The 27472-nt window shown below is 43.0% G+C and overlaps 1 protein-coding gene across 16 annotated transcripts in view; it reads right to left on the bottom strand.

The window, feature by feature from the left end:
• The window catches only part of CACNA1A (calcium voltage-gated channel subunit alpha1 A), a 275590-nt gene that overhangs the window by 126855 nt on the left and 121263 nt on the right, over nt 1-27472 (bottom strand). For 11 of the 16 annotated variants that reach the window (XR_008328860.1, XM_053376381.1, XM_053376389.1 and 8 more), the window contains 7 exons: nt 26747-26934; nt 10381-10484; nt 8283-8398; nt 6389-6443; nt 3860-3957; nt 2705-2914; nt 1052-1164 (listed from right to left, as the gene is read on the bottom strand). Coding sequence is in view for 15 of the 16 variants with exons in the window: in XM_053376381.1 (XP_053232356.1) it covers nt 1052-1164; nt 2705-2914; nt 3860-3957; nt 6389-6443; nt 8283-8398; nt 10381-10484; nt 26747-26934 (884 nt within the window). In the remaining variant the exon portion in view is untranslated. Of the gene's footprint in view, nt 1-1051; nt 1165-2704; nt 2915-3859; nt 3958-6386; nt 6444-8282; nt 8399-10380; nt 10485-26746; nt 26935-27472 lie in introns of all 16 variants that reach the window. The other 5 variants (XM_053376385.1, XM_053376384.1, XM_053376387.1 and 2 more) reach the window with 5 other exon arrangements.

Below are 27472 nucleotides of genomic sequence, written 5' to 3'. Positions count from 1 at the left end.
TTTGCCAGCATTCATGGACACAGACACACACAGAGGTTTACTCATCCATCTACTTAAGCCTATACACTCCATATGCATAGGGAGTGTCTATAGCACATGCCTTATCTGTAGAAGACCACAGGCTCAGTCTCTGGCACCTCCAGGCAAAAGGATTGGCTGTCTGGTGATGGATGAGACCTATGCCTGAAACCCTAGAGAGCTGCTGCCAGTTAGAAGAGACAACACTGGACTAGATGGGCAAATATCAAGATTTGAAAAATAAGAACAGCATGAAGCTGTGGCATTTAAAAATGCATCATCTTTGCTAAAATCCTAGATATCTGGTAATCCTAACTCCGGCTCATAAACATGCAGCAAACACAAAGCTTTCTGCAGCTATCATATAAGAATAACACATTGCACCTGCTCACTCCACAATTAGTCTTAGGATCGCTAAGCATAAAAGTTCAAAACATATGTCAGACATACCTAATCATAATATTGGCTGTGAGCAGGAAGTTGCTTTTTGTTACTGTTTCTTGAACACCTGGTGTCTTGGCTGGCAGGGTTCAGACAGTAATCAAGCTATTCAAGCTCAAGTTTTGAGAATGGACAAACCTGGCTTCAATGTGAAAGCACATCCAGTTTGTAAGTATATCATGATGCAAGATGCAGCCTCCAGTCATATAGATAACCAAAGCTATCTTTTTATTTATTTATTGTACTTCTATACTGTTCTTCATTGCTAAAAGCAATTCAAGTAAAGTTTATAACGTACAATTCACCCTGATGTTAAAACTGGCAACAAAAGCACAACAATGGTGTCAGTAGTACAGTACTTCATGGTGGACTTGGCTACACTTGGGACCATTCCACAGGGACAGGTTTATGTTTTGTGGGTATGGGATACTTCCCAATAACATCTGGAGCAAAGATGTTCATGAGAAAGCTGGCTCATCTGCATGCTAGTGTGCCTTCAACTACGTAGCTGAGCGCATGATCTAAGAGAGTGGTTGTAGACTGATACTAGAGCAGGCAACAAGAGAAGTCCTGTCATATCAGAGAGACTTACAGCACAGTCGAAGCAGTTGAAGGATGAGTGAAAGTAAGGCCGCGTTCCGAGCCCATACATTTTTATAAACATTTCGGACATAAAGAGCCCTAAGAAAATGAATTCTGCATAGTCTGAAACAAACAGAGAAATAGGGAGAGGTACAGGGTCAGAGCCAAGCTCTTCCATATGACAAAATGACCCCCCCCCCATCTGTTTCCACAGCACGAACCATCCCTCACTCAACCTTTAATGATCCCTCACTTTATTAAACAGAAGCAGCCTCTCTTGGTGTTCCCTAGATGAAAGAAGCCAAAATACATAGTAGTTATTGTTTGAAAAACTGCTAACACCTACTAGAGGCCTAGAAGGATCCTATGGAGAATCTAAGCACAATAGACCAGGGGTGGGAAACTGCAGGCTCAGGGCCCAAAGCTGGCCTCTCTTTCTGGCCCTTGGGGTTTTTGCTTGGATGGAATGCATCCTTGAATTCTGATAATGCCTCTTGCTCACCTGAATGGAGAAGACAGAGAGGTGTTTGAGGGTGTATGGAAACTAGCCTACTGTAGAAAGGTAAAAATTGCATTTATTACTCCCTCCTTCCTGGCCCTGCCCACCACTGGCATGTGGCCCTTGGAAGGATGCCCAGATTGCAGTGGGCAGCCTTCAGGCTGAAAAAGGTTCACCACCCCTGCTCTAGAACATGAAAGGTCCCTTACAGCACAATCCTATACAGGCTTACTGAAAAGTAAGTCCTGTTGAGCTCAATGAGACGTACTCCCAAGTAAGCATGCATAGCATAGGAGACTTTGTTTACAATTTCCTTGCATCACAACAAGCTTAGATTTCTTTCTCATGAACTGAGAAACATCAGCAATTATCATCTGCTGTAGCAATAAGTGCTGAGATAAAGAAATAGACCCCCATCAGAATTATGATGCTCTTCCAGCCCAGCACAGGAAAGGACTCCTGGGGCGGCAGGGTAGGGACACACAACCTAGAAGGCATAAATGGTCTTAAAATAGTGATCAAACAGCAACCTTCCTGTCAGAATTAAAAAATATAATCCAGAAGTCATAGGTCTTCATGACCTAGTTCTCATTGAGGTTGGTAAATTTGGGACTGGACTGTATTCCTTTAGACTGCAGGTGGGAGTCACATGACTGAATGCTCCTCCATACCGAAATTAAAATAAAGTAAAATCCTGTGAACGGAAGACTAAAAATGGGTTGTTTCCGCACTAATGCTCTTTATTGCTGCTGAGCATTGCTTTTCTTCAGTCTGTTGGTAAAGGTGGAACCAGATTTAAAAGAGAGGTTCAACATAATATGGTGATGTATTATACAGCAATTTCCTTCCCATAGCAGAGATCAAAGGATACCTTCTGAATTAAAATATATTTGAGTATAAATAAAAATAAATAAAACCAAACAACAATATCCAGGAGTTGAAGTTAACACAGATGCTAACTTTAAAAGAGAGTTTAATCACACGGACCTCATACAGAACCCATTATCACTGTCTTGTAACTGGCTATGCCTCTGATAAATGTCCATGGCTAAAGGAGGATGGGCCTATTATAGTAAAAACTGAACAAGCTTCCCTAACTCCTACTAGACAAGGATCAGGAGGGCTCCCCATGTAAAATGAAAGTACAGGGGCTCTAGTACTCACAGAGGAAGTCAGATAGCCACTCTGGCTGGTCGTAGTGTACTATAGCAACACACAAAGTGTTGAGAGCTACCAGACTGAGGACTGTCCAGTAAAAGGCCTGAGTTTTGACAATTCGACGGATATAGAAACGCAACCTCCGCTCCTTTTTGTGAAATAAAGTAGCATTTTCCAGCTTGGCACTTTTGATGCTGGCTCGAGCAAAGGGTGAACCTGGCAAGAAGAGACAAAGATTAGAAAGAGAAAGGTCTTAGGGCATTTAACCTACCAAAACTGGCTCAGCCCTGTGGTCTATCCAACCCAGTATCCTTTCTGTGACAATGACAGCACATAAAGTACCACAGGATAGTCTCTGGCCCTGCACTAGGTAGATGTGGAATATATCTCATTGCCAGTAAGGTCTCATCTCGATCCTCAATAGGCATAACCAACTATAGCCCTCTATTAGGAAGAAGTCTTCTCATCTTTACAGAGCGTGGCCTCATCAGCTACATTTGTCCTGAAGAGGATCACCAAGTGCGCCTTCTTTGCTGCTCACAAGATATTTGATGCTGGTCATAGCCAAAGAACTTCTATTAAGCATGACAGCAAAGGCCTCCCTGGCCTGGTATGCTGCCGCCAACAATAGCCACACTTCTGAAGTAAACAGTGTACAAGAAGCAATATGGTGGCCTGTCATTCACTGTCTGCCTTCCAAGCACTGTCCTATGCAACAGAAAGACTGACAAGATTCCACAGAAGGCGCTAGTGGTTGCAGACTTGCCATTAAGAATGCCAGTTGGTACAGTAACTGCTGCTTGTTATAAGGAGCAGCACTAGAAACGTGATCGGGTCTCTGACAGAGCAGCAGCACTTGCATGTGCCCATACAGACATTTGTTGTAGTCTGCTAACATTTATATTTACTTAGTTATGTATTTTAAGCCTCCTCCTAGGGAATGGCCCTCACACTGTTCTTCTGCTAGTGGACCAAGACCTGCTACCGGGCCATGCCCTGATCTTGGGTAAGTAGCAACAAAGATGAGCATCATACACATAGATGGTAACGAATTAGTAAGTAGGTCCCCAAATGTATGTCTGGATGAATGGTAGGCACCGAGTCTGAAATGGTAGGTGACTCTTGCACCTCACCCCACCCCACCATGTCTATTTGACCTACCCACTGAGGAGATGTCAGCCAGCGGGTCATCTGCTTCCTCTGGGTTCAGCAGATCTGTCTTGCTTTTCTTGATTGTGGCCCTCCGAAGAGCTCCAACAATAGGAACATCGCAAGAAAAACAGACATTATCCTCAAGGTCCCTTGATTAGACTCATCAGAATCAAAAGATATTTATTTATTTTTACTTATTTTGTTTTAAGAATTTATAAACCACCTAATATAGAGTATCTAAGCCAGGGTGGTGATATTCAGGCCCAGAGGCTGCCTATGGCTCTCTAGCCCTCTCTATCTGACCCTCGGGAATCTCCACATGCTGCCCCAATCACCAGTCCTGCTTTGCCTCCTCCTCAAGCCCTTTTCCCTACCTGGGAAATGTCTTCATGGCTCTTGCTTTCTTGGAGGAAGGAAAAATGGGGAGGAGGTATAGAAACCTCTGCTGTTGCATGTGGCTGGAATAAACTCTACTGTATAAAAAGAAGAGGCTCACTTATTGCGCCACCTACCCCTGGCATTTGGCTGACACGGCTGCCCGTGAAGAAATGCAACCAACAGGTTGAGAAATGTTTCCCACTCCTGATCTAAGCAGTGAAAAGGGCACAGAGATCACCACAGGCTACCTCAGGCTGCCAACATTTTTGGGCCTGTTAACACAGTTGGAGTTTTGACAGAGCACTGTGGGGACCAACCCTTCTGGCTATTTCTTTCCCACCTCCCTCTCTTGGTAAATCTCCATCCCCAGATGTGTGCATGTAGGCAGACTTTACTTTTCCATGAGATCTGGGGAAAAAGTCAGATCCATTAGAATTAAAACAGACCTTCCTGAAATTGTATGATTTTACATGGGGTCCCCAAATAACCCATCATCAAACTAAAGCTTAGATTGGTGGTCTGCACAGTAAAAATCATTTTTCTGGTGCTTACCAGCACCACAGAAACACTGATCCAGGGCACAGATCCTCATGGACCCTCATGATTTTTACATAGGATGACACCAAGACTACTAACAAATCACAGAACACATTTTGGGACACAGGTGTGGCCTATGATTTGATGGCAGTTTTGAGGGAATTACAATCAAGTGATGTACAAATTTTATGAAATATATACATACATTTAAAAATATGCTTGTCCATAACATTTAATGTATTGGATCCAGGTATCTTTGTGCCATGACACAGCCGGAAAGAACTGTATCCATTATTTTTATGGTTCAGCCAATGAAGCAGACATGATCTGTGACTTGATAGTGGCTTTAAGGAGGGGAACCTATGAGGAAAGTATGCAGCTTCAGGAAGACCTGTTTTATTGGATCCAGTGTGTGTGTGCACTCATAAGCGAGCACACATGCCTTCTCTCTCTCTCTGGCACCCAATTCTCTCTCTTCTCCCCTCCCTGTCTAGCAACTCGATTTTCCTCTCCCCAGTCTTCCAGTTTGTTCCCCTTTCCCTCCTGCCCTCTCCCTCTACATTTTGGGTTAATCTGCTTTCTGTTCAGCAATCAGGCTCTTAACTGAACCTTGAACAAGCACTTCAAAAGAAAGGGGGAAAGAACACTAGCCTTCCTGCTCCCCCCTTCAGCTATATGTTCTTCTCAAGGATGGGAAAGGTAGCCACTCTCTCCACCTCATGGTGAAGTAGATATGGAGCGAGAGCAGGTGAGATCTCAGAGGCTTTGTGGACACCAGCAAAATTTCAAGGGCCTGTAGGCACCACATTGGTGACCCCATAGTTCATGCCCTTTCCCCACTCACCTAATTGGGAGCAAGTGGAAGCAAAGTAGACCGAACCACTTTCGATTCCCTGCTCAGCTACTGAGGACCAACCTAGATGCTACATGTTAATGTCCTTTTTAAAAACCCTGACAGTCCTTTGTTTGTGGAAAAGCATATTTGAGAGGCAGTAATTCAGAGAGGTAAAAGAAAGGAAAGGAAGTTTAAACTATTTTTACACACAATTTCCCCCTCCAAATCACCCGCAACTATACCCTTAAGGAACTTTACATCCTGAAGGGTTACAGATATACAAGGGTAAACAAGCATCTGGAGTGGGAAAATAGCAAGTAAGGAGAGAAATAACATTTATCCACACCTTCCCACCTGTAATTGCCCCTTCTTGAACCTGCTTTCCCATAAATAAAGCAGTCACAAAGATTTACAAACACACACTTGCAAGTAACATTTGGCCCTAATTTCATGACTGATCTAAAGTATGGACCTAGGTCTCCAAGCCCTTTAGTCTATCCACTTTACCATACCAGCAGAAAAAACAGGTCCCTCTACTAGGGTAGAAGATCTTTCTACAATGATACCACCTGTTGGGATAAGCCATAATTTTTGTATGATTTTCAGCTATTGTTTTCAGGCTCATGGCACAGTTAACCACAGTTGCTGTATTTCCATTGCTTGAATGTAACAATCCTTATACAGTCCATAATGAAAGTAGATCAAGCCCACATCCCAATGTGACTGCTAGCTTGCTGCTTCCCTCCTGCTCCTGCATAAAATAGTCTGTAGAAGACGGTGGCTTACCATCAAAGGGGTGACGAGGCTCTCCTTCTATATCATCTTCAGCCAGGATCACTTCTTCTAAGACAAATGTGCGAAATTAAACTATGGGCGGCATTAAGCTTTGCAGGAGGCAAGTGAGGCAAATGCATCAAAGAAGAGATGGGTAGCTCCAGAACATGTTTGGGCAGACAGTTGCCCTAAGAAACCCACCTCTCATGCAATGAAAAGGGAAGCCAAGTGAACAAACTAGCTTGGGCAGGAACCTGTGAAAGGAAGGGCAGCTTTCTTATTTGGCCTTGGGGATGTACCACACCTGAATATGTATCACAGGAATTCTCAAAACGTCTCCCTATTATCCACATATTGTTTTTTTAATACCACTCATGAAACTAAGGGGTGACCACCTACACGCTGCGCTGGTCAGTGCAAGGCAAATGGCAAGGGGTTACGTACATTGACATCACTTCTCCATCTGTGCTGTGCTGTGAACAGTGCACACAACCTGAGATTTCTTACATCTGCTGTGCAGAGACAAGAATTCAGCTGCAAGTTGTATATGGATAACTATGCACCCCTGACCCAAACAAAATCCTAGGAAGGCATGTCATTTGATGTCCACATTCAGTGCCCATCAGCACCCATCCTAGTGTGACATGCACTATGGTCGCTGATTCTGTCACTAGACTCACAAAGTAGAAGCTCAGCTCAGTGCATTATATGCAGGTCACACTAGACACAAATAAGGAGATCAGTGATCTGGGTAATAATGTGAGGCTATGAATTTGATTGGCGTACTGTGGGATAGGTAGTTTTCAACCCTTTTCTCCCACACCATTTCCATTCTTTAAATAACATCTTCAACTCTAGTGCAGCTATTAGCTACACAGAGGTGTACAGAAACACAGGTACAGATACTAAGCATGTCTCCCCGAACTTTGGAAGCCAAGAACAGCACGGGGGGAGAATTTAGTTTGGGGAAGGGTGTGGGAGGAAAGGGTTAAACGCTCCCTTCTTCAAGTGCTTTTCCCCTGATTGAATTAGCAGCTCCAGACAAGTAAAAAACAAACACATTAAAAAGAGAAGATCCAGATCATGGACAATCACATCACAAATAGTCTGGCCCTTATTAGGGTTCATGAAGTCCTCTGATTCATCCACAATTACAGCAGTGATTAAAAGATACATAAAAATTGGCTTCTGTTTTCAGAGGCTTTCTGAACCAGATACTTCCAAGTCAAAATATTTATACTGAATTTATTTCTGTTTTACCCTTATAACTAGTACATAATATTATAAACAGTAAGTAATCATTATAAGCAACAAGCAGCAAGTTAAACTGATTTCATTAATTCACTGAAATTGAAATATTCAGCTGAAAGAGTCAAATATATTTTTCTCAGAACAAAACTTCAACAAACAACTCTTCAAGTTCATCCTCTAAGATCCCAAAAGCAAAACTACAAAACTGAGATGTTTCTTAAAACTTTTCATGTATTGGACAAAATCACAATTTTATCTAACAAAAGCCTCATTCAGTGAAATAAGTGAATAGCAACTATTAACACAAAATCTCTCCCCCACTTGTTTTTTATGGTAGGTCTGAAGCACTTTTTGATAAACTTCATGTTCACATGTACACCAGCTCAGAGCCTGGCTTAACACACCAGTCAGTCTCTACTACAGAGACAGGCAAGATTGTGGGAGTTTCCCATAAGGCAAAGCTGAGAAATCAGCAATTCCAAAATACTTGAGCTGAACTTGTAGTGTAGATTTTGTTGGTCATAAAGGTAGCAATGTGGAGAAGAAGAATAACCTGGCTGTCACACTCAAACCAGAGGATAAAATCTTTAAGTCGGCTTCCAAGAGAAAAGCCAGGAAGTGCAGCAAATACCAGAAGAGGCATGGAGCGGTACTTGCCTGCTTTGGAGATCCACTCCATATAGCCATTGAGCTCCCGTTCAATCTGCTGCTGTCTTCTCAGCTTCAGAAATGCTCGCCGGTTCTCCACCCGCTCCCTTTCTTTGGCAAATTCCCTGTAGGTAAGAATGGGACAGATTGTTAGAGGTTCTCCATGACTCTGGCTGAATCACAAGAGGAATAAGAAGAGATAAGAAGAACCCTTCTGGATCAGACCAAAGGCCTATGTAGTCTAGACCAGTGTTTCCCAACCTTGGGCCTCCAGCTGTTTTTGAACTACAACTCCCATCATCCCTAACTAGCAAGACCAGTGGCCAGGGATGATGGGAATTGTAGTCCAAAAACAGCTGGAGGCCCAAGGTTGGGAAACACTGGTCTAGACTTCTTTTCCCACAATGGCCAATCAGATGCATACCTGAAGAAATATCTCCATTCCACATTGTATAGCTCAGAGACTGAGATCCAGCTCAAAGGGCCTTCTGGCGGTTCCCTCACTGCAAGAAGTGAAGTTACAGAGAAACAGGCAGATGGCCTTCTCGGTAGTGGCACCCACCTTGTGGAATGCCATCCCATCAGATGTCAAGGAGATAAATAACTATGCAATTTTTAGAAGACACCTGAAGGCTGTTCTGTATAGGGAAGCTTTTAATGTTTGATGTTTTATTATGTTTTATATCTGTTGGAAGCCAACCAGAGTGACTTGGGCAACCCTGTCAGATGGGCAGGGTACAATTATTTTATTTTATTTATTTTTTAATATTTTATTTAGGATTTTCTTGTTTTACAGAAGTGTAATGCCTCGTATTTCCCCCCCCCCATGTAACATTTTTACAAATCCGTTTCATTTGTTGAGGCATTAGGGGGAGAAGAAAGAAAAAAAAAAGGAAAAAGAAAGGGGGTGGAGGGAGGGAAGATGGATGGGGGTGGGGTCAGGTGGTGGTGTTTCTATTATGCTTAATGTATGTAGAGTTTGGTGTCAGCATTGTTTGTGTTGTTCACTTGTGTTCCTTTGGTGGTGAGAGAGTTTGGGGTTGGCCTAGGGTGTGATTGTTTGTTTGTGATTGGCTGTGGTGATCTTTGTTTTCGTGTGTGAGTGGGGTGGGTGGGTGTTTTGGATCAGGTTAGCCATATTGATTTGTATGCTGTTGGTGGATTATTGTCATTGTCTTGTTGGGCTGTGTATGTGATAAAGGGGAGCCATACCGGGGTGAAGGTGTCTTCTTCTGTTTGTCCCCGTGTCAGTTTCAGTTTATTAGTTAATTTTTCTAGTAGGGCTGTTTCCCATACTATTTGGTACCATTGGTCCATGCTTACTCCTGACAGGTCTCTCCAGTGTCTGGTTATGGTGTTTCTGGCTGCTGAAAGTAGGTGGGTTATGAGTTCTTTGTGGTGTAAATGGGCGTTGTTGTCTTGGAAGGTGTTTAGTAGGGCCAATTCTAGGGTGATATCTAATACTTGTTTAGTTATTTTACATATTTCTCGTATGGCTGTTGCCCAGAATAGTTGGATTTTGGGACACTTCCACCACATGTGGAGGTATGTGCCTGTGGAGGTGCACCCTCTCCAGCATTTTGGTGAGGTTCCTGGGCGTATTGGCGCTAGTTTCCTTGGTGTTAGGTACCACCTGTAGGTGAGTTTCAGTGTGAGTTCTTTTCTTTTCGTTGATATGGATTTAAAGGGAGGTTTAGACCACAATTATAACAACAACAACAACAACAACAACAACAACAACAACAACAACAACGCCACTGGTAAGTCCACAAGCAAGATGTTTGTGCAACAGCACTCTCTTGTTTGTGATCCTCAGCAACTGGTATTCAGAGACATATTCCCTTTGTTACTGGAAGTAGTACAATGTCATTTTGACTACTAGCCACTGATAGCCTTATTCTCTGTAAAGAATGACACAGAAGAGAAACAAAATCAAGACACAGAGCTACACAAAATCAAGACACAGAGCTACACAGTGAGTGTTTGAAGATCAAAGGTAGAAATGAACCCTGTCATGGTGTTCAGTTGTTGTTAAACTTCATTTCATTTGCAGGGCTGAGAAAGGCAATTCCAAGCTCTGTCTAGGACAGGTGTGCTACATACTTACCCAGAAAGCACCCCCAGCACAAGGTTGAGCATAAAAAAGGATCCAATGATGATGAGGGGGATGAAGTATAGCCAGTTCCAAGCGCTCCCTGAGGCATCATTACTCTGCAGGAGGAAGGAGAGGGTGAAGTTATAGGATGGTAACATAAAGGAACACATTTTGCATGGAAAACATTCAGAATAGGCCTTAAAGCAAGGCTCCTAAATCAATGCTTGGAAGGTAGCCTCATAATAAGTTAGCCCAACAACACAGGAATGGGCAAGCTGAACCAAGTATGTGGTGTAAGAACAATCCACCTTGATACCTCCTGAATTCTTAGGTACAGGAATCCCTCAGATGTGATCACAAGGAAATCTGGCTCATTCACAACGACTGCAACTGTCACTCTAACTACCAATAGAAAGAGTCGATAGTGAGGTTGTTATTCAATAAACCTGTATCTTTGCAGATGAGCTAAATGGCCACTCTCCTCCCTGAGTACCTGTGCACTCACATGTACACATTAAGCCAGAGTTTGACATAGTGTAACATGAGAACCAGGCCACTGAGTCAGGCCTTTGATCCATCAAGGTCAGTATTGTCTACACTAACTGGCAGAAGCTCTTGGGGATTTCACGCAGGTGTCCTTCCCAGGCTTACCTGGTGATTTAACCTGGGGCTTTCTGCATGCATGGCAGATGCTCTTCCACTGAGCTACGTCCCTTCCCCCTGGTTTTACGCGTGAGCATAAGACGTAGGTTACAAGAAGCAGCCTTAAAATGAGGTAGTCCAGTGGCTGACCTACAGCAGAGTTGTCAACAATCAATGGTCTCGGGTTGAAGTCTTTAGAGATGCTAGGATTGAAGCTGGCCCCTCATACATGAACAGCACATACCTCAGCACTGATGTTGGAAGATAGGGTCCATAGCTCAATGACAGAGCATATGCTTTTCCTGTGATAGGTCCCAGGCATCTCCATTTGAAGCTTCTCCAATAGCTGGGCTAGGATATAGCTATGCTTGAGTCTTTGGAGTATGGCTGGCTAAGCCAAACTAGTAGGCACTTAAATAGATTGTAGGTTGTTATGCATATTGTTTTTTCTTCACTAATTATAGGAGCAATTCTCACTGTAAAGACAACACGCAGTGGGAGGGGATTATCTCTCCACTTCCCACTAAGATTGAAATAAAGATTCCATGCCATAACTGTTGCCACTAATTGTGGGACTAGGAGCTTTAGCTGTGTGTGTGGGGGGGAATCATTGGTGCAAATGGACTTTCCCCTAGTCCTTTAAGATACAATATATTTGGGGGAGGGAGAGGCAATGATCTCCATTCCAATCTCAGTAGTGGGGTGCAGATATAAGACTTCATTTCTCATGAACTGCCTTTACAGTAAGAATTGGGTCTCCCTTGCCCTTGTCCTTACTTAAGAAAACAAAATAAGCTACGGTCTACCATGTCTTAAGTGCACATCTAGTCTGGCCTTCAGAGCAGTAGAGACTAGTTGGACCAATGGTCAGATTCTGTATGAGACAATTTGTATGTCAAGGGGAAAGGCTCAAGAGATATTGTTTCCATTAGAACAGGGTTTCCCAAAGTTGGGTCTACAGCTGTTGGGTCTACAGCTCCCATTTCCTTAGCTACCAGGGCCAGTGGTCAGGGATGATGGGAGCTGTAGTCTAACAACAGCTGGAGACCCAACTTGGGAAAGCTCTGCATTAGACCATTGGGTTGTTACATTTCATGAGTATGTAAAAGACTGCAACAGCAAAGATGATGGAAACAGGAAACTGGTGAACTTCTTGCAAAGGTGAACAACCCACTTTTACATCTCAGCTGAACTGGTAGCCCATAAAACATGTACTTTAAGTTAAGGTCTGTGCTAGAAAGTTCTTCCCTGTAACAACTGTAACCAGAACCTGGAAGTCGTGGCTTTCTCGGGTTTTTTGTCCTAGTTCCTAAACAAGACAACTTCCAGAACCAGGATTCTTCTTTCATCTGTTAAGGGGAGTACAGAAATGAGTCTTCTTTGGTCCTCCTCTGTCTTACTGACACCACCAACAGAAACTATTTCGTCCTTGCTCCATGCCCTGCTATCAAATGCCTCCTGCGACAAAATTCCAGCCATGCTTTGCTTATATGCAGATAGTTCTCCAACAGAAAGTAGCATGCCTCTCCTCTGTACCTTGAAAGCCAACATTAGCAACGGGTCACAGGTTTGCCCCAAGGAATGTGCTAATGGAACGGACCTTTTTGTGAAGCCTGGCTACTCGGCAGTGGCTGTAGGGCACTAGAAGTAGGAGCTTTGTATGGATTGCATATATGTGAGCCACTAACAACTCCTTGTCCCCATTTCTCCCTTCTAACTATAGGTTGAGGAACAAAAAGATATTGTGCAACTGTGGCAGCTGGTGAACCCCAGCCTTCAAGAGCGCACTGAACAGCCAGGTGACTTAGCACATAAAGGACTCCACAGTCACTTGAGAGGCTTCTATGTCTAACCATATTCTTCCCACACAAATATCTGACACAATTGTTGACTCACGACAGGTGCAAGAACAATCTAAACCTCACACAGTTTCTACCTCATCACTTACACTGGAGCTCTCTGAGGTGAACGGTGTTAAAAATAGTAAGATTTAGCATTTATTTAGGGCTTCTGAGAATCCCAAGCACGCTATATTACTTATCTTAGTTATCTGGGGCGGATGGGGGGGGGTGGACGTGAAAGAATGCTCAGTATTATCCTCATAACTGCAAATGGGTGGGTGGGTAAGGCGTAGGACCGAGACGTCAAGAAATCATGTGGATCATGCGCACAGTGAAAACTCAGTTCACATCCTGGGCTTATCTGCATGGTCAAGAACTAAAGGTTGTTATCTCAAGGGTTGCTATTTTGAGGTTATTCATACCCTCTTGTTGCTGATTATCTTGCATCATTCATAGGCCTCTGCTTTCTTTTTTTAAAAAGTGAAACTGTGAACTTCACATCTGCCATAATCTACCCAGCTATTGTTTACATGACAACTTGTCCCGGCATGAAAGAATAACTTGTTGATGCATATGATAGTATCAGGTTACAGAGCAAGTTTAGGGCAGATGTCCTGAACCTGGTGCCTTCCAGGAGTTTTGGAGCCCCAGCTAGCATGGCTATTTAAAAGGTATGATTGGAGTTATAATATAAAATATTTGAATAGCCCAAGGTTGGAAAAAGCTAGTTTAGGGGGCTATCTATCGGGGTATTTCTGTAGACAGCTCCTCTGTTAATAATCAATCTCTGGTTTGGGGGTGAAGTACTTCCCAGAGGATCTAAATTTAGTAGAGGAGCTAAAGCACACTAAAATGGCCTCTGCACAGATTCATGTATTAATTCAAATGCATGAAATTTGTCTAAGGAAGCCCAGGACCAAAATGCTTGCCTTAGAGCACTGTAGAATTCCTCCTTCTACATTTTATATCATTTATTTGTTTTACTATTTTAAAATTGTAAACCCCCTTCACAGAAAGGTGGTAGATAAATGCAACAAACAAGCCAACAAACCATTGTCTCTGCCTAACATTTATTTTGTGCAACCCGTACAGCACATAGGCGACAATTATTCACATTTATTTTGAGCTTCTGGAGAAGGCAAACTCATTGGGTTCAACTTGGTTCTACATCAATGATAACTCTATTGATTCATTGTGCGAGAACTCTGTAGACTTATCCAGACAATTAAGATATGTGTACCCTAACTGCATATTGTAGGAACTCCATGATCAGGGTTGCCTGTGCTTCATTTTTTAAGTTCATAGCAGCTGGGAAGGGGATCTAATCAGGACTGAAGGTGCAGGGCAGGATGATGACTCTTTCTCCCCTGTACTGTTTCTTGATTTAAATTACCCCTCAAAGGTGCTATTTGCCCCTTGGGGAAAATACTGAGGTTTCCAACAGATGCTTTAGATGTTCATGAAGCCACATTCTAAAAGGCGATCCAATTTGCAATGATACAACCCTTGCTGGTAATAAAAATCTAACATCCCCCAAACACCAGGAAAATAATACAGTATCCCAGCAACAGAAGTACTGCTTGGGACAAATGTGAAGTATTGCCTTCAACAAAAAAGTGGAAATCGTGTTTCTACTGCCCAAGAACTCCTTCATCAGAATAAGAAGCATGCAGCTGTTCAGCAGGACACAAGTGAAATCACCCTAAGGGCCATTGTTGTATTTTTTACTAACTTTTACTAACAAACTGTTTCACTATAATAACCACAAAAAACACATTTTGCCACCATTTTTATGTAGGGTTTTCTTTTCTCACGTCAAACCTCCCTTTTTCTATGAAACCCACAACAGTATCTTCTCTCTTAACACTACTATGGGCATCTATTTCTCTCAGCACTTTCTCTTTGCACCCCATAGCAATGCACATGTTCTCTTCTTCATTTCTCCATCTCTCAGTTACCCCTTCTTTTTCAGTTTCCTACCCACAAATCACTCCACACTTCCACCTCACCACCATTCCCCTTTCCTCACTCCATAGGTCACGCCATAGGTCTCTCAACAAAACATGATAGCCTGCTTTTTCATCCCATAGTGGTCTCTCTTCTTTTTCCACAACCACAGGTTGGTCTGCCCACCCCATATTTTTCTGTTTACCTCTCCACAGATCTCTCTGCACTTCCATTTCTCAATCCTCCCTATGCCCTTCTTCCATCTCTAATTTTGCTCTGTTCCTGTCGTCAATCCCTGCATCCCCCCCAATCTACTGTTCACTGAGTTCTGTAGCACAGAAATAATTCACTCTCCCAGAAATTCATATGCTGAGAAGGCATGTCAGACAGAATAGGTGACCCATGTAGCATGAATGGCTGCTACAGGCTACAAAAGCTGGTGCCATTATGTAGTTGTAAAGATGCAGGCATTATCTCACCCCCTGGCTTCAGCAAGTGTTAGATGTTCCCATATAGATGTAGGAAAGGGATGCAAACAATGGGTGTGTAGAATGCCCCAAGGTGCCACAAATAGGCAGACAGGTCTGTTGTAAAGGCACATAGTCCATTGGCACAGTCCAAGTGGATTGAGGGAGTCCAGCTCATCAGTAGCCACAGGGGCCCAATGAATTATCTCCCTGAGAGAAGATGCCCTCTACTATATTTTCTCTTGACTTCACTTCCCAAAATATTAAAATACTGTTTGCTAGTATAATACAAGTGTTCCAATGAGTTCTCCTTTGGCAGTAGAATGTCACCATTTATTCTAAGAACTTCTTCCTACCTAATTTCTTTCCTTTCCCATGATTGCTCAATGTGTATATGAGCTGACCCTATGTACAGATTGGTTCCATCTGGCAATGGGTTTGGGAAAGACAGAGAAAGTCAGGGGGTCTGAGCCATGGCTGTCCTGGTGTTGTTAGATTCCCAACTCCCATCAGTCCCAGCCAGCATAGTTAATGGTCAAGAATGATAGAAGCTGTAGTTCATCAACATCTAGAGCAGAGCTTTCCAGACTTTTCATGCTGGTGACACACTTTTTAGACATGCATCATTTCTGGACACAGTAATTCAGTTTTACTAGCAAACTGGAGGTTAAATTCACCCCTTTCCAGCCCCGGGAGGAGCGTGGGGAGCGTTTGCATGACACACCTACACACTAACATGTTACAACACACAGTTTGGAAAGCTCCGATCTAGAGGGCTGAAGGTTGCCCATCCTTGGAATAAGTCATAATCAATTATTTGTTGATTGCTGTTTTAACTGTTAATTATCTTTATACTGTATTCTACTCTTTTTTTGTGGTATAAGGTAGCTTAGGACTTTTTGCGAAGGGCGGGTAATAAATAAAAAATTAAATAAACAACCTGATGCTGCATTTATCAAGTAAATAGCTTAGTCCACAGACCATGAGACTCCTAATTTCGGGGTTGTGGGTTCGAGTCCCATGTTGGGCAAAAGATTCCCGCATTGCAGGGGGTTGGACTAGATGACCCTCATGGTCCCTTCCATCTCTACAATTCTATGATTCTGTGGTTGTGTGAACTGGAGCTAGGAAAGAAAGAGAATCACTGATGCCCTATTCTTTCTTGGAAACAGTTATGTGCATAAACTCCAGCCATGTTACATTTTTAGAGAGCCTACAGGGAGAAGGAACACAACTGCTTTCAAAAAGCTTATAGGAGATCTACATGGGGGTTGGGGGTGGGAAGGCACAGGAGAGTAATGAAACCAATTTGGGTAGAAAGAAACTAGTTTCCCTTCCCAAGAGGCTAGGAATGAAAAGATGTGCTGGTTAGTTATCCAGGGCACCTTCAGAAATGCACAGGACACAGAGAAAAGAGGACAAGGTGGGCACAGGAAAGTGATCTGAGAACATGGAGGGAAAGTACTATAGCAGAAAGCCATTGAAGTGGATGTTTCTTGTTTAAATATGCAATTTAAACAGAGCCTCACCATCTCCACCCCAGAGACTAAAAAAAGCAGAAGCCCCCCCATCTCCCCCAAATCATTTCTTTGCTCTTCTGATTGTTATATCAGCACAAGCATTCCTGCTTGCCAGACAAAACAATCCTCCTCTCTTCCCCTTATGTGCTGTTCTGAGGGTTCACCTTACTCTTCAGAAAGGATTTGGGAGAGGTGTGTGTTGGGAAGAGATGAGGAAAGCCCTGATGTTGGCTTCCACTTAATGTACTGGGTTAGCTGAATCTGGGCCATAGGATCTACCAGGTCAGTATGATGAGAAGGAATTCCACTAGATGGTGCATAACTGTAGAACTCACTTCTGTTGAAAACTCCAGCTCTGCTCAATGGGGCTTACTCTCAGGTAAACATGCAGCTGGAGGAGAAGGGGGAAGAGGCTGGAGAAAGAACTGTGAGTGGAGGGGTACCCTTCCCCTACCCCCTTGGAAACTCACCAAACCTACTGCACCAGTTATGTTAGGGCATTTTGTGATTTTATAATTTATGTGACTTTGTGCTCAGTTCAATCTTTTTACATGGCCTTTTATGTACTGTGGTAATTTATGCATTGTGTCTTTGCTTTTGTTTTTATTGATTATAGTTTAGGAATGATTTATCGTAATGGTTGACAGTTAATTTCTGTTGAATTATTATTTACTGATATTTCGAGAGTTTATTGTATAATATATTCTAAGTGGAGAGTCGTACCTTGGATCCCAAGTGCCTCGCGAGTCAAACGTTTCGGCTCCCGAATGCCGCAAATCTGGAAGTGAGTGTTCCGGTTTGCGAACGTTCTTTGGAACCCGAACATCCAAAGCAACTTCCGCTGCTTCCAATTGGCTGCAGGAGCTTCCTGCAGCCAACTGGAAACAGCACATTGGTTTCCGAACGTTTTGGAAGTCGAACGGATTTCCAGAACGGATTCAATTCAACTTCCGAGGTACCACTGTATTACTTTATTTTTTAATAAGTTTTTATTTTAAGTCATTTTTTAAATGACTTACTTGTATTGAATTAGACTGTTATAAGGATGTGTGATCTTTGTTGTGTATTTTGTTGTTTCTTCAGATTGCAAAGTGGCTTGTGTATAGCAATACAGAAAGGGAGTATACAAATTAAAAAGTGAAATGAAGAAATGCAGCCTAAACACCTGAAGCAGCGTTGGGCTTATTTATTTAATAAATTTGTACTGCATCTTTCTTCATCACAAGGAGATCCAAGGGTGGGTCACATAATATAATCAAAATATGTTATAAATAACCATCACCTGTCACATAAATAAAACTCAAATTTCGAATGACTACTTGCAACAAGACAAATACTATTGGCTGCATCTCCCCAAAACCTCTCCCTGCCAAAAGCTTGGACAAAGGGATGAGTTTTTAACTGCTGCCTAAAAGCAAATAAAGTTAGTGCCAGACTTGCAGTTAGCACTGAAATACTGGCAGTGTTTGTGCATGTGCTGCATTAACTGCAGGATCATAAAATCTTGTTATGCAGAATTAAAAATATTTAGCACAGGTGACTCGCAACTTAAGCACATTTAACCTGTGTGCATTCAACTTTACATGCTTGGCAAATTTAATTAAAAAGGGGTCGGAAAGGGGGCAGGCAGCAAGGGGCAAAAATCTTTGAACCCACTGTGTTTTGGACTATATGTGATTTTGGTTTTAAGTACTATCCCCAGAACATAACCCCAGCATGTTGAGAGTAGCTTGTAATTACTTTATCTATCGTGTTTATTGTAAAGAACGGGATAGGGACAATTTTGTACCCTGCTTCTCTGCCTTTTTAATTTTATTTTTAGGCTAAAGCGAAGTGAAAATCTAAATAATAATACTCGAACTAAATTTTGGGGATAGACTGATCCAGGAAATCATCAAGGCTAAATGATCCACATGCCACACAAGCACAGATGATTAATCAGTGTAATCCAGCTCATTGTGAAAAGCCTTCTTGAGAAAGCAGAAGTGAGTGCAGCAACAGATTCCTGCAGAGCAGACAGCTCCAGCGGACTTAAGCATATATCGTGGATCTTCTCCACTGCTTGGCTTTTTCAGAGATCTCTATCAAATCAAAGCTGTTGGGAAAGGTCATGCCAATCTATAATTTGAAAGTGCTCTCTCTTTTTCGCTTCTCATTTCCCTAACATGCATCTTCCTCTTTCAGGCCTCTGTAGACTGTGCTGTTTTGATTCTTAAAGTGATTTTTTATTGCTGGCTGAGACTGCCAGTTTCGAATTAATTCACCCCAATCAATCTGCCTCCCCCCCCACCCAGTGCCCCTCTTCCAATAGTAGGGTGGTCTCCATTTTAGGGGATAACAGGACATAAAGCTTTTACTCCACTTCTTTCTAACAAAAGTGACAGACTCCTGGTAGTATGTAGTTGCTCTAAGAGTGAGCAATTATGCAAATCAAATCAGGGTCTGAAAGGAGAATGGACCGACTTTTCAAATTTCTCCTCTTCCTGGTAACCAAAGCTTAAGGTGCAGTTGCCACCCTCTAGGGCAGGCCTGAACAACTTGCGACCCACTAAACCAAAGGCAGCCCACCAGCCATGTTCTGGGGCCTGCCAGTTGCTTGACAGCCCCACTCCATATCTGCATTCCTGGGCAGGCAGCAATAACAGCCATAGTGTGCTGCTTGCCTTTGAGGAGTTAACACTCACTGCTTAGTTTTCCCATTTCTAACTAGAGCCACACACCCATGTCTGTCAAACATTTAGTGCGCACACACTAACATGGAGGCATTTAGCAAATTTGTTCACTGAAATTCACTCCCAGGGTTCCAATAAATAGTTCCATGAATACTGGTGCAAAGTGCAGTCTCCTCACCCCAGTGCTGTCTTGGAGGGATTCCTGGCCACTGACTCACAGAGCATTGCTGGCTGCCACAAATTCTCTTGGAAGCCAGTGGGGAATATAGTGAGAGACAATCCTGGGACAGCGAGCTCTGCTGTCTGCATTAGCTTGATTAGCTCATGGAACAGAGTGTGAATTCCATGGGTAGAGCACTTCCCAGTCTCAAGCTGTTTGGGAAACTTGATACAAAGAAATCCATCTGATGGTAATCCTACTCAAAGTAGATCCACTGACTAACTTCAGTCCACTGATTTCAATGGGCCAACACTCTGAGTAGGTCTAGCATTAGAGTGGCTGGGGAAACCCAGCCAGATGGGCGGGGTATGTATGTATGTATGTATGTATGTATGTATGTATGTATGTATAAATAATAATTATTATTATTACAACCCACAGTTTCCTAATACAGCTACTTCTGAGAAAGTGGGCAAGCCAGGTGACTTGCGCAAGACCCCAAAAACCCGGGTGTCTTTTGGTCCGACACTCTGGCATGGGCCAGCTGATTTGCGTGAGAGTGAGACCAAAAACGAGGGTCTTTTGGTCTGAGATCCAATCAGAAGCTGCAATTGCTTCTGGGATGTCCCGCTCACATTGGGATGGTTTAGGGGTACTCTGCTAAAATACCATCAGACAAACAACACAGGCAGCTGCTGCAGCTGCTGCCTAGCACAACTGAAAAGGTTACAGCACAGCAGAAACTTTATGCAGTCACGAATGCCCAGTGTTTAGAAAAATGAAAGAGACTATTGAAACATTAACATTTTACGTGCTGGAAAACCCCCTGCCTGAAAGCAAAGTAAGTGAAGAATACTGAGGGCTAAGCTGTGCATTTAGCTATGCATCTGTACATTTAATTGCATGCTTATTCAGGGGTTTTCCTTTTTACACAAATTACCAGTATGAGGCTTTTCAACTAGGATCCTAACATAGTAGGGAGGGTTTTAACTATTTACCCTCTTGCTGTGGTCCAGATCTGGACTGCGGCCCCTATGCCTACAACCAGAGGGTGGGGCACACCTCTTGTTCATGGTGGCTTTTCTTGTACAGCGGTACCTCGGGTTAAGTACTTAATTCGTTCCGGAGCTCTGTTCTTAACCTGAAACTGTTCTTAACCTGAAGCACCACTTTAGCTAATGGGACCTCCTGCTGCTGTCGCGCTGCCGGAGCACAATTTCTGTTCTCATCCTGAAGCAAAGTTCTTAACCTGAAGCACTATTTCTGGGTTAGCGGAGTCTGTAACCTGAAGCGTATGTAACCCAAGGTACCACTGTAGTGCAAAACTGCAGCTGTGGGGAGTCTGATTCCAATCAGGTTTATAGCTGGGGTGGTCTACCCCCTCAATACTACGCTCCTGATCTGTATCTGAGGACCTGCCCTGCCAATTTGTGGAAAAACAAAACCCTGCACTTAAAGGCTAGATGGGTCAGACTTGGTTTAAGGCAGTTTCCTGTGGTTTTAACAGCCCCTCAGGTTCTTTCAAGTACAAACTGCTGTGGATTTAATTAGCCAAGATATCTGGCTGGTACTGCTCTCCTGCTGTCTCATAGGAAAAATAGACAGACATCACATCTTGTTTCATATTACAACATGTGAATGTCTGTCGCCCCAAATTCTGTGGCTACGCCGAATTATCAACAACACTAGCAAACATACATTCTTGCTAATATTTTCCCATTTCTAGCCAGACATAGGTGCTGTACAAAAAAACATTCCCCCCCCCAAAATACCACAGACCCTGCCCACAGGTTTAGTCTAACAGCCACAATATAAAATGGGAAAAGGAGACAGGGAAGAAAAAGAAGAAGGAGAGCGCAAATGTGAGAGAGCCAATTCTTATATACAATTCTATTATTGTTGTTCTAATGACCAGGTGGAATGGCTACTGAAGAGATAGTTCTGGGAAGTGAGGAGCCAAATGGCAATTGGGCCTGGCTAAGCCAATGAAGTGGGGCCAATTTGTCTCACCTCTTCTCCAGAGGCAGCCAAGTGAAATGACGACTAACAGATGACAACGCTGGGAGAGGAAGAGCCACATGGCAGCTGGTCCTAGTGAAGCCGTTGTAGTAGGATTTGCTGTTTCAACTCCTCCTCTGATGCAGCCAGATAGAATGGCTGCTAATCAAAACAAACACGTGCCATTTTTACAGGGAGCCTGCTGTGGAGATGCACTCACCGCAGTTAGAGCTAAACACCATCTTCTCCCAGGACTGAGCTTAGGGGAAAACTGTTCTTCCAGTTTGCTGCAGAAGCACAGCAATGACTGATGGAGCTTTATGTCAGTCAAACAGCCACATCTCCCATTTCTCAGAGCAGCAGTACAAGACTGTGAATACACTCTGTGAAAGCCTTTTCTTTAAAAACTTGAAAACAAACAAATCAAGCACATGCTTGAGATTTAAGTAGAATGCCTGAATGAAGGCTGGTGGGGGAGAGGAGGAAAGGAGTAACAAAAACCGGCTTCAGTTTGGATACTGTATGCGCCTCCTTTGAGAAGTGAAGGCAGGGGAGAAGCAGAGCTCACTCCGCAATAGAAAAAACTGTCCCATTCCTATGTGCAGGTACACCTGTATGCAACCTTAAAAGTACTGAACCCTGCTGCAGGCATCTCATACACATTCACCTTCCATAGCAAAACTACGTCTTCCAGGAGAGCATAGTAGTGTGGCAGCAATAACACTCATATATTTGCAGTATATATATATATATATATATATATATATATATATATATATATATATATATATATGTATGTGTGTGTGTGTGTATATATAAAAAGGTAAGAGGCAAAATGAAATATCCACACGCATTCTAAGTGGGAAAGGGGATAGAGAGTCTATAGTTCACTGCTATTGCAAGTGCATTATCCAAACTGAATTAGAATCTAAGGGAGGACTGTGAGTATAATTGAATGAACACGTGTCTCTTTCTAAAAAAATACCCATGATTTCTAGTTTGATGACCCACAAGGCAAAAAGGAAAAGAATAGCTTACATATTGCTCATCTGTGCTTTTGAAAAGAGGGCAGGTAGGAGGGGATGATTCATGGGGTTCAAACTTTTTAGTGTTAGCAGCACACTAAAATGGTAGTAGATGATACATTAATTTACAAGAAAGTCTTGTTTCCAATATAGGAAGGCCTCAAAGAGAGACCTGTCTTTAATGGGGATCTTATGCCCCAAACTTACCTTTCGGTGCTTCTTGTGGGACATGGAAATTAAATTTCTTTTAGCACATCCCTCCCAAGGTCTGGTTCAATGTGATAAAATGGTTCTGAGGCAGTGAACTACTGAATACTAGTTACTGAGAGAGCAGCAACTGGGAAGGCTGTCACTTTCATGACCTGTTTGTGGTTTTGCCAGAGGCACCTGGCTGACTTCTCCTGAAAACAGGATACTGGACTGGGTGGACCTTAATTCTGAACCTGCAGAGATCTTATTATGTTCTTAGGACTACACCTAGACAGCTATAGGTTTATAAGGAGCTATTTTCCCAACTACCATATCATACTAAAAAGCAACCAATGACTTTGCCTTTTCCGGAATTCCTCGCTCTGTGACACTGGCTTCTCCTACTCCCAATATAGTTTGAGGGTCAATTTCAGATGTTTTACAGAGCTTTAACTATTTAGATTGAGGTGTATGGGAGCATTCAAATCTAATTTCTCACTCAACTTTATTTTGCTGTAGAGTCTTATATCCACTCCTGCTCTCCTGTCACCTATCAGTTACCTGGTCCCTGCATCACCTCCTCATTTTTAAATGGTTGCTAATGGGATATGTAATCTTGGGGGGGGGAATAGAAAGAAGTGCTGTGTTTACATACATGATCCAGTGACTAATATTAACAGTATTATTGTAGCCTCAGGAATTGCATCTTGTGATCATAACAAACATTCAACAATAACTATTACTCCTTACTCAGAATTTAACAAGTGACATTCAGTTCTGGGGCAATGAGTTTTGCAGGCAAAATGGGGATGTATTTGTTTTAACCACACATTATGTGAGAGAGTACCACCAACATATCATAATGGTGCCCCCACAGCTGGTCCTTTGGTACTATCCATAATCAACTTCAGTAAACAAGAACTGTGTCTGACTCCTGGCTCTCTTCCCTTTCTCCAGAGATTTTAAAATCTGTGCTCATCTTCCTGGCTTCTTGACCTCCCCACTCCTCACGCTTCTTGAAACACAAACTCAACATGCCCAGTCTCATCAATTGCCATTTACATGGCTGATCAATGCTCTCTCCATTACAGTGATCCACCCTCCCTGGCTACCAGCCAGTTTCCCTCCCTCTCCATGTCTCACCCATCCTTCGCCTTTTGCCAACTCTGCTCTTTCCCTTTAAAAGACTTCTACAACCAACACTGCAACCAGGCATCGCTTCTCTCCTGCTAATATTCTTTGTTTCTCCTAAACCTCTATAAGGTCTATCCAAGGTCTACCAGTGCACAACCCTAGATCACCTGGCTTCTGCATCCTCTCACATACCAGAGTAGCCTTCTGCTTCTGGGGACAGACATCTACAGTAGCTGTACAAAACCAGGATTATATTAGACAAGTTACACCACTAGCATCTGAATTTAAAAGGGCAAATATTATCAACTGGGGGAATCAGCAATGCCATTTCTTATGCAAAACCCTCTGCTGTTGCTTAGACTACAAAACTAGACTGAAGCAAAACTGCCTCCTCCTTCTATGTTCCCACTCAGAGGCCATGAAACAAGGGGGACAAATTCTGAAATTCACTGGTGCTCTTCAGGCTAGCAGCTGCCGTTTTTATTTTCCTGTGATGCCCCAGAATTACACTACATCATGATGTAGAGTCATTTCAAGTGACATTGCAGGGAAAATGACAAATCTTCACTGGTGGCTACCATTAAAGTGTGAGAGGCCATCAAACTTTTTCACCTTACAGTTGAGAGTTCTCTTTTTCAGATGCTCAGCTGAGCAGCATGCAAAAGACCCCCTCTTACATTTTCATCCTTTGTCTAATCCCTGCACAGAGCCCAGAACTGTTGATAACAATCTCAGCCTTGAGCTCAGAGTCAAAGAAGGATGGGCTGGCTTTTTATGGGGTTGCTGTAGGAGTCTGTGCAGCCACCTGAACAGGGATGGAGGAGAATTTCCGTATGTTCCACAATTTGGAGCCACCTTTCCAAGTATGCATCCAACAGATCATGATCAGATCAGAATGTAGATATGCAGATTAATTTGCATGTCTAAAATTCTTTCTGAGCATGGTCTGCTCCTACTCATGTATTTGCTGCTGTTTTTTCTTTTTTACAAGGTGGCCTGAGTGGTTTCAGGCTCTTTCCCTCATTTTTTTCTAGCTGTTTGGAGCTATCTAGGACAGGCAGTCCTTGCTGTGCTGATCTAAATGTTTTAGGTAAGTGGCAGTACATTATGACATGCCACCATGGCTACCCCATGTTCCTATAAGGCTCCCTTGCAGAAGTAAATCCAAATGATCTTATTTCCTAATGACAGGCAGATCAATCCTAACAGAAGGCCTCCTAAATTGCTCCAGGGATTCAGGAATCCCTGTGGCTTTAGGATTAATTCCTCTTCCCCATGTTGGTTCAGCTGTGACACTTGTGCCTTATCCACACAACCAGCCACCAGCTGTACTCAACGCTAAAGAGGAGAAAATAAGGGACTGGGACTGGCATTTACTGACCTCAATTCAAGGTCTGGAATATAATTTGGGTGTGTGAGAGAGACTGTGCTGCACCTAATGCAATCGAACTATCCTCAGTAATTGCACCATTTTGCCTGTGTGACCTCTTAAATCTCCACAACAGATACTGAGAAATCTCCACCACCACTGTCCCATGTATCATTAATTATGTTATGAAACCTAGTTTGAATGGTCAGAGGGCAGCCAGTGGGAAGATCTGTTTTCTCCATTAAAATCTCCCAGTTCTGATCATCATAATTACGGTATTTCCCAATGGGATAGAATTGTTACAGCTCAATGAGGATTCTGTGCATCTGAGACTGCGACTAAGGTGCCAGATTCAGTCTAGATGAGGGCTGGGGAACGTATTTAAGCCCAAGGGCCATATTCCTTAATGGGCAACCTTCCAAGGGCCACAGACCAGTGATGTGTGGGGCCAGAGGCAAAAATGAGTGGAACAACAAATACAAGTTTTACCATTATACAGTAGGCTAGTTTCTATTGACAATGAGACCTTATAAGAATTCAAGGACATCTTACAGCTAAGCAAAAACTATCATGGAGGGTATGAGGCAGGGCCAGTGAAAGGGGTGGCCTAGGGAGAGGTCCAAGTGCCTGAAGGGCTGCTTGGGCCCCTGGACCTGAGATCCCCCCACCCCTGGTTTAGATAGAATGCTTCACAGTTTCATTCTAGAAACTGATCTCTGAATGCTTGGCTATGGGGCAGATGCAAAAACTAATTTGCTACTCCGCAGGAAAACAGTATTTACTACAGATGAAACTGAAGCGTGTTGGCGAAAAAGGGATATATGCATGTATGCAGCCAACAAATGAACAAACAAGGCAGGAAAGTGGCGAAGAGATCCTAATTCCCATGCCTAGGTTCATATTATACTCATCACTCCTTTATACCATAGAAAAAGCCACAATGTTCTTCTACCAGCATTAGGCCAATGCCTGCCTACATTCATAACATACCAGAGATACTATCTTTTCAAATTATAGTCGTACCTTGGTTGAAGAACACCTTAGCAGCCAAACGTTTTGGCTCCTGAATGCGGCAAACCCGGAAGTGAGTGTTTGTGAACGTTCTTTTGGAAGCCGAATGTCCGGTGGGGCTTCCGATTGGTTGCAGGGCAGGAAGCTCCTGCAGCCAATCAGAAGCCGCACCTTGGAAGTCAAATGTTTTGGAAGTTGAATGGACTTCCAGAACAGATTCTGTTCGGCTTCCAAGGTATGCATGTAATTAAGTCCTTGTTTTTCTGCTTTTCTTGCTGCAGTACATTCTGCAGACAGAACCATAATACAGCCAGTTCTACCATTTAATATATTTCTTTGTAAGCTGCCTTGAGTCCCTCTGAGAGAAGAAGGCTGGGTATAAATAAATAACAATAATACTCACATCGTATAGGAGGTCAGTCCACCCTTCCATGGTGATACACTGGAAGACAGTCAGCACGGCAAACAGGATGTTATCGAACTGCGTGATCCCATAGTTGGGTCCTTGCCAGTATTCTTCACACTTGGTCCCATTAGGGCAGAGGCGTGATGACGCGTCCGTTCCACATGGAGCTTCCTCCTTGATTTCATCTGTGGAGGGAGGAAAAAGAGACTCTCTGGTTATACTGCAACTGTGCCAGGCAGGTAATCAGGAGCAGGTAATAAAGCATATTATGGAGTGTTCAGTTGCTTTGTTCAGCACCCTATTCATTAAAAAAGAGCCCCATCAAAACACAACTCTTTTAAACAAACAAAAACGTTATATGAAAAGGGGGAGAGTTGGTGATATCAGAGGGATCAGTCAATTAGCATTCTCTGTACCTGCCTTCTGTAGAAACAGGTAGAGCTGTTTTGGCCTGAGGTCAATCTTGCAAGGAGGCTCACCACCTAACATGTACATTTCTATCCAGTCTACATTTCTTCTCCTACACAAGTTGGAGGGGGGAGAAGAAACCCTGTAACAAGGAACTAATTAGGCCCCTAGGTCACAGGTTTGGCTCAAGAGGCTGTTTGGGGTGTTCCTCACCCACCTTAAATCACCTGGCATCGGATATGGAAAAGGTTCAAAGAGCAGCCACAAATAAATTATCAGAAGTGAACTCTTAAGTACACTCTCAAATCCTCCTTT

Source organism: Podarcis raffonei, chromosome 2 (assembly GCF_027172205.1).
Source record: "Podarcis raffonei isolate rPodRaf1 chromosome 2, rPodRaf1.pri, whole genome shotgun sequence".
Taxonomy (NCBI): domain Eukaryota; kingdom Metazoa; phylum Chordata; class Lepidosauria; order Squamata; family Lacertidae; genus Podarcis; species Podarcis raffonei.
Note: the sequence above shows the minus strand (reverse complement) of the source record. Positions and strands in the feature narration are given on the sequence as shown.